The 8,020-nt window shown below is 50.1% G+C and overlaps 1 protein-coding gene across 1 annotated transcript; it reads right to left on the bottom strand.

The window, feature by feature from the left end:
• Positions 1 to 301: 301 nt before the first annotated feature.
• On the bottom strand, positions 302 to 1,290 carry LOC126036933 (olfactory receptor 1020-like). Its single transcript, XM_049797166.1, is given in 2 exon segments — positions 302 to 588; positions 591 to 1,290. Coding segments are annotated over 2 exon segments (987 nt in total).
• Positions 1,291 to 8,020: the final 6,730 nt, after the last annotated feature.

Raw genomic sequence — 8,020 nt, 5'->3', positions numbered from 1 at the left:
GGGAACCCACAGTGAGAAAGATGCCCTCATGATGGCCCTTGGAAAATATTCTCGTATGAGGCCAAGTACGCTTTTTTATCTCCTCCAGAAAAGAAAACCTTGATACTTCCAACAGTTCCCACATGTAAGCCTACCAAGATGTTTATTATCAAGGGAAAAGCAAACCCGTGACCTTGTCAGCATTGCTTTCTAAACAACATTTCTCTACCAGGACCTTTTGCTTTCTTCCCCTTGCTGCCTCACAAGCAGTCTCAGTGGCGTGCACATCTGAAGACCCCATTGGTATCTAGAGCTTTCCTATTCAAAGGAACAAGAAGTGTCTTTTGCCTGTGTCACCAACGTAGCTGTGGGTGCAGGTCGTGGCTTTCCTGATCATTCTCCTGAGGGCCTCCCTGACCTCCCTGTTCCGCAGGCTGTAGATGAGGGGATTGACCAAGGGCGTGAGGATAGTGTAGAAAAAGGAGAAGACTTTGTTGAGCTGCCTCAGTGGGGCTGTTCTGGGCAGCAGATAGACAACAAAGAGGGTGCCATAGAAAACAGTGACAACGGTGAGGTGAGAGGAGCAGGTAGAGAAGGCCTTCTGTCTGTGCTGGATGGGATCCTCAGGATGGCAGCTATGATGCACATGTAGGAGGCCAACGTGAACAGGAATGGACAGATTAGGTCCAGGAAGGCGAAGATGAACACAACGAGCGTGAACACCCTGGTGTTACTGCAGGCAAGCTCCAGCAATGGTGAAAACTCACAGAAGAAGTGGTCAATGGACTTGGGGCCACAGAACTGCAACTGGGAGAAGACAACTGTGACTACCAGCAGCAGCAGTGAACTCCCTAGCCAAGATGCAGCTGCAAGATGGAAAGAGACCTTCCAGGTCATGAGGCTTGCATAGAGCAAGGGCTGGCATATGGCCAAGTACCGATCATAGGACATGGCTGCCAGCAGGTAACACTCGGTAGTTGCAAAGGAAGCAAAGAAGTAGAACTGAGCCATGCAGCCATGTGCAGAGATGCTGTTGTCCCCAGTCAGGAAGCTGGCCAGCAACCGTGGCAGGATGGTGGAGCTGTAGCAGGTCTCTAAGGAGGACAAATTGCCCAGGAAGAAGTACATGGGGGTGTGGAGATGCCGGTCTGCCACCACTAGCACAACAATGAGGATGTTCCCAACCATGGTGACTGAATAGATCATAAGCAAGAGAAGAAAGAGCAGGTTCTGGAGTATGGGGACATCACGTATTCCCAGCAGCACAAAATCTGTGGATGATGTCCAGTTGTCATTTTCCCGTTCAGCCATGCAATGTTGTTTGTCTTTTATTTCCCCAGTTGCCACAAAGAGGGGCTACAAGAAAGAAACACATTTCAGCATATACCTTCAATATTTTTTTGTGTGTGTAGGACATTGCTCCTTTCACATTAGATTTACGTGTTTCTTGTATAATGAAAGCACAAAAAAATGTTCTTCCTGATGGGTTAAGAACACTCATCCCAGCAGACCCACCGGAGACTCTAGAGGCAAGCTGCCCAACAAAAGTTCTTCTTTCTCACTGCAGAATAAACCTGTGATGTGCATTTGCTCACACAGAAACAGACAACTTTCATATGCCTGTGGGTATGACCTGGAAAACAAGTTACAGGTGTTGAGGATCTACATCCTTCCACTCTCAGGAAAGAAAAAGCATGCCAGAAAAAACAACCCCCACTCTCCAAAAAAACCCATTGTGTGAAATATCATGCCAGATGCTGTCCGTCGTCCAAAGCAAGGGATGGGCACATCACAGGGTGAGTGGCCACAGCTCTCTCAAACACCGACATGAGGGGAAAAGGACTCCCACCCCACTCCTTCCCCACCACCACACAGGCCAATTTCTTCCATTGGGAAAGGCCAGATGAGGAGTTACTGCTTCAGATGAGCAAGGGACTGTGCTGTGGAACTGCCAGAGAGCATGCTAAAGCCCACTTTGTAGGTCAAAACGCAGCATAAAAAGTGACCAGGAGAGGACCAAAAAGAAGATAGGGAAAGGGTAACTGAGGTAACCGAGCCACAGGGGAGAAGTTGTGAAGGGAGGAGTAACGAGAAGGATTAAGGAGACAAATCCCAGGCTTTTTTCAGTGGTGCCATGAAGAAAGGACACATTGAAAGACAGGAAATTCCATTTAAAGATAGGGTGGTCAAACACTGGAACAGGTTGCCCAGAGAGGTTTGGGAGGCTCCATCCTTGTGGGAATTAAAAACTTGATGGGGCATGGTCCTGAGCCACATGCTCTAGCTGACCCTGCTTTTTAGAAGGGGCGGTTGGACTAGATGATAAGCTGGGGTGGCTGCCAAGCTGAGCTGCTCCATGATTCTGTGATTGAAAGCTGCTTTCCATTTTTTCCCTCCTGAGCAGTGGTTCCTGAGGGCTTTGAGGCTGCCTGCTTGCAAATCCCAGCCCAGCAGCAGGACCCCAGCATGGCCAGCTGTGCTTGTGGGGCACAAGTGAAAAAGCAGGACGCTGAGCAGGGCATCCCCAGGAGGCCTGGGGGTGAGGTGGGACAGCATCAGGGTCAGGGGCATGGACAATGTCAGGGTCATGCCTCAGCATGTGATTGGAGAAACCTCATGCCCGAGAAACACAGCTCTCTGCAAGAGCAGTTCCCTCCAAGTGTCTCATGACCACCTCTTGGGCTGGAATGCATTTCTTCCAGCGCTGATCATCACAGGAACTCTTCTGAGAGTTTTCCAAAAGCTACTCAGAATAATGTATACCCCCAGCCATCTCCACTGCATGGGACTGAGAAAGCTGAGCGTTGCAGAACAAATCCTACTTCATCATAATTCTGTGAGTGAGAAAGCAAGCAAAACCCAGCCACAACAAAAAAGAAAAAGAAACCAAGAGAGAATTGAAATAGCCCTGTGAATGATGAAGTGAAGGGCACAGGCTATCTGGCCCCACAGAGCCCGCCCAAACGCTCCCCCGCTGCCCAGCCAAGGTGGGAGACTGTCCCAGGGCTCTCCCTGGGATTTCACGGTGCAGTGCCAGGGGCTCAGGAGTGTCTAGGAAAAGCGGGGAGCTGGGGTGAGAAGACGTGCAGGAAAGGACAAGGCTAAGACTTAGGTCCCTATACTCTCATTTCTTCTGTTCAAAGACCCAGCAGATTGAGTAATAAGACCCAGCCTTCACTCACCCTCGGCACATCCAGCACAAACCTACAGTCTCATCATGAAGCAGTGACATCTGCTCTGAATGGATCATGGCAATGAAGTCCAAGGTTAGGGTCTTACCTTCTGCCTCTTCCCTACCGTGTCCTTCACTTCTTGGACTGCACTGCAAGCCCTGCACCAGGGCTCATTCCTTACTCTGCCCTTGCCCTCTTCTGCCAGCAGCTCCTAAGGTGAGTCTCCAGCAGCACCTCAAGGCTCCCTGCTCTCTCAAGTGTCCCAGGGTTTATAGCAGAAACAAGACTCTAAAGGTTCCTGCTGCAGCGTGTCCCTCCTGAGGATTTGCAGAGTAAAAACAGTATAATTGACTCCCTGGTGGGATGGAAGCTCTGAGGTGGTGGGGACTGCGTCAACAGCCGCAGGCAGTGCTGAACCCCTGGGAATATGATGTAAACTGAGGCAGGGCAACTGAACCAGGGACATCTCTGACTTTGGTGAGCAGGGCAGGAAAGTCCCCGGGAATGGCATTCACCTCACTTCCCGTCAGATGACTGCATCTTCATCAACTCACATAGAATTAGAAAGGCTCAGACCTTCTGAGGCAGAGGGGCCTGGCTTGTGGGGAGCTGAAGTCAGCAGAGCAGTGCCTATGTCCTTCCAGAGAGGATTCCCTTCTCCAGCATGAGAGGTGCACAGGGGCCTCCCTTGCTCCTTTGCTAGCCAACGGGAGCAAGTGGGCATGACTCCTTCCAGTCCTGTTGGATGTGCAGTTTGTGAGAACCACCTGCCTCTGCCCTGGCTGGGGAGGCAGGAGAAGGAGGCCCAGTGGGCACAGACATTGGTGCTGTTGCTCCTACAGACAAGAGAGATGAATCACAGTTTCTCTTAGGAGCCTCGCACTGCAATGTAAGTGCTGGGGGTCCAAGTCCAAGCTGGACATGTGCACTCCTCATCCTGTTGGTGATGGTCAAGGAAGAAGCGGAAGATGTCTATGAGGTTGTTTTGGAAAAGAGCGGCCATATGGGTCTATTAAAGGGTGAGCGAGTCTTTCTGACCACTCCCTGACTCTCCAGGCACTGAGCTTATGGATGGGAACCAGGGAGTCTCAGTTGGTGCGATACTGTTCCTGGTGCACAGTCATGGGAGAAAATGTCACCTGCTGTTCCTTACCCCACAGCAACCCCACAACAGAAGGATCGTCTGAGGGACTGGGCAAGCTAAACAACTGCTTAATATTCTCTGGACTAAAGGCAGCTATACCCAAAGACCACCAGTACCCTTTTAGGCCTTTGAAGTATCCTCCCCTGAGGTAGTCTCTGCCAAGAATACATGGAGCCTCAAGACCAGTCACAATACCTTTCCCAGGTAGGCTTACCTCAGGCTCCGACACAGACACTTCATTGATCCTCCCATCAAACCAGAAATGCAGATGGATTCCTCCCCTTTGTAATCTGATGGTATTAGAGTAGCCTCTGCACTGGTGCCCACAAGAGCTTTATACTCCTGTGGGGCTGATGTGCCAGACCATCGAACCCACACAGCCCAGTAAACCCGGCTGTCCCTTTCCTCCGCCTGGCCAAAGGCAGGGCCCCTCTATTCCTGGCCAGAGTCTTCATCACTTGGGTTTTTGTAACTGCAAAGCACAAGTCCCTTCATCAATGTCAAAAGCAAGATCAGCCCTTCTACTCTGACCCACAGACCTTGGAGCAGTAATTTTCCTGGATGGATGCCTTCTCTCTGTTGTTTTTCCTTGCAGTTCCTGTACCCGAATTTCTAGTCTCCAGGTAGGTTCACCATCCCACTGCCTCATATCCTTCCCGCGGTCATGCAGAGAGAACCACAGGGTTGCACGTGGTGTGCACCACCGGTACCCTCTCCCTGGAACAGAAAAAGGCTGGCTCTTAATGGCTGGGACCTTGGTTGGTGTGGGTGAGGAAGAGCTATCCTTCTCGGATTGCTCGGACAATTTGGGGGTGAGTTTCTCCACAGCCTACACACAGGCCCATAGGGAGGAAGCAAGATTATCTTTGTATTCTTGGAGTTGTCTGTCCAAACCATCCATAGCTGGTGCCTCTGTGTTTCTCCAGCTCATTATTGCCAGGGTGTTGGCATATGACGTCGGAGCATTTCATACAAACTTTTGCCACATGGACCGCTTGCACTGGATTTCATCCAGGTCTTTGGATGCCTGGTTTTTGTCCAGGTTGCTGTAATGCACCTCCGCCATGGCTAATTCCCTCAGGTACTGGACACCTCCCTCAATGGTGGTCCACTTGTCTGGGAATTTGCAAGATCTTCCTTGAAGGGATACCTGTCCTTCACACTCGACAGGACTCGCCTCCAGAGGCTGAGGACTGCTGCCCCTTTTCCAATCCCTTTGTCAACGGCCTTACCCCTAGCAAGGGATCCCAGCTGCTGGGCTTCCTTACCCTCTAATTCCCGACCCTTGGCCCCAGTATCCCAGCATCAGAGCAGCCAGCTGATAATTGGCTCTCCTGGATGATGGCTGAAATCTGTTTGCATATCTGCCAAGCTGACCTCAGCTTCCGTTGTTTCTTCTTGCCTATAGGGGCGACTGGCATAGTTGAGGCCTGGGTCTCTGGTTCAGCCACAGTGTCTGTTTGTATGTCGTTAGATGCAGAGACCCTCTCTTCTCCTTGAGGGTGCTGAACAGTGCTGAATAGTGCTCAGTAGGCGAAGGGCAGGCCCCAGCACAGCGCAACAAGCTGTGTCTCTTTGGCATAGCCAGCACCAGGGCACCCTTTTTGCAAACATTCTGTCACTTCATCAGGATCCCGCGCTCATCTGGGTTGAAGTCTCAGATCCTTGGAGGTGACAACAATCCTCAGTACCTGCCTGTATTCCCCTGCATGCCTTGCCACCCATAACCACACGGCCTTGGGGCATATCCCTGGGTGGTATTCCTAAATGGTTGGTTAACCCTAGAGAAAGTGGAATAAAAATTCTTGAGAAGTACCAATAAGGAGTATTTTGGCTACCCAAGGATGTTCAAGCTACTGAGAATTTATTGTAACGAGGGAGAAAATATATGCCATGAAGAAAAAGCTGGTGAAGGTGACATTCTGTGTTTCCTCCCTGTCCTGGTTTCAGCTGGGATAGAGCTAACTGTCTTCCTAGTAGCTGGTACAGTGCTATGTTTTGAGTTCAGCATGCGAAGAATGTTGATAACACTAATGTTTTCAGTTGTTGCTCAGTAGTGTTTAGACTATAGTCAAGGATTTTTCAGCTTCTCATGTCCAGCCACGGCACAAGAAGTTGGCACAGGACACAACCAAGGCACCTGACCCAAACTGGCCAATGGTGTATTCCATACCATGTGACGTCCCATCGAGTTTAGGAACTGGGAAGTGGGGGGGGGGGGGGGGGGGGGCAGGGAATCGCTGCTCAGGGACTGGTGGGCTGTCGGTCAGCAGGTGGTGAGCTATTGCCCTGTGCATCATTTGTACATTCCAATCCTTTTATTACTACTGTTATCATTATCATCATAGTTTCTTCTTTTCTGTTCTATTAAACCGTTCTTATCTCAACCCAGGAGTTTTACTTATTTTCCCGATTTCCTCCCCCATCCCACTGGATGGGGGAAGTGAGTGAGCGGCTGCGTGGTACTTAGTTGCTGTCTGGGGTTAAACCACGACACTCCCCCAAAAACTCTCAGAGGAGAAAAGGGAAAAGGTGTAATTGTTAATTGTCTCCATGAGATGATTCTTAGAGTAATGGCATCAATGCAGAACTCAGATACCTGATTAAGATCAAGGCCAGTGCTTTTGTAATAAACCCCCCAGGCAAAACACCACCAAGTGCTACAGACCACAGCAAACTGCAAAAGGCAAACCCAAGCTTTAACATGCACAGCAAAGAGGAGCCTGGCACGGATCAGATACACTAATGGTGAGAACAGTTAAGTCAATACCATGACCAGCAACTGCTGAACAGATATCAAAGCTGTAAATTCCATCTAATATGCTCTGGTCAACTCTGCTGTTGACTCTACCCCAGCCAAAAGTAGTACAGCCGGACAGAGACGGCCTGCTGAGCCCTGTCCGTCCCTCCACCTTCTGCAGGTACTAAGGGCCACTGGGAACCTCGAGGGTACTGGGAGCTGGGACGCAAGACGTAACGGTGGGGAAAACGGAATGCCCACTCTCCATCTGTTGCCACTAACACGCCTGCCAGTGCTGCAGCAAGTGCCTCTGCCCCTCCTTTCCCCAGCCCCAGCCCTTCTCTTCCCCTTTTGTGCCTGCCTCGGTTGGTCTCTCTCTCCATCCCTGCCTCCATCCCTGGGTTTCCGACAATGACGTTGGGGAAAATGCATCTGAAAATGGTAGAGGGGAGAGCTGGGGTGAATGCTGAGGCTCCAACCCTATATACGTATGCAAGATGAACAGATAACCCAAGTGTCTCCACCAAAGAAGAGGTAGCACATGCACTTTTCTTTTTCTCCCCTTTCCCTCTGTACAACAACGGGATACCTCACTGCAGCTCAAAGCCTGAGGAGAACAACCATGCTAAAACTTTATCGGGAAAATAAATGTGGTAAAATTTCCACTGCCTCACAGAAGAGACTGCAAGAAAAAACAGAGAAAATTCAGAAGTGCTCTCAGCCCTGCTCGGAGAAGGTGGTAGGAGACAGCACAAGTAGGAGTAGCTACGCTTTAGACCAACCTTGTAAAGTCTTTGTCCATCTCTTTGTCAAACGGGCAAACGCATGACATTTTACTTTTTTCATTACACTCGTGTTACAAAAACACAAGCATGTCTTCTTAGAGACCATTACACCAGCAGCAGGGATCTTCCTGAATTGCACCTTTCATGTTAAGTGGCGATCAAATGCCGTCCACCTGCTTTGCATTTAGCTCAAAGGCAG

The sequence above is a fragment of the Accipiter gentilis genome, unplaced genomic scaffold (genome assembly GCF_929443795.1).
Source record: "Accipiter gentilis unplaced genomic scaffold, bAccGen1.1, whole genome shotgun sequence".
NCBI classification, from domain to species: Eukaryota; Metazoa; Chordata; class Aves; order Accipitriformes; family Accipitridae; genus Astur; species Astur gentilis.
The sequence above is the reverse complement of the archived record's forward strand: the minus strand, read 5'-3'. Positions and strand labels throughout refer to the sequence as shown.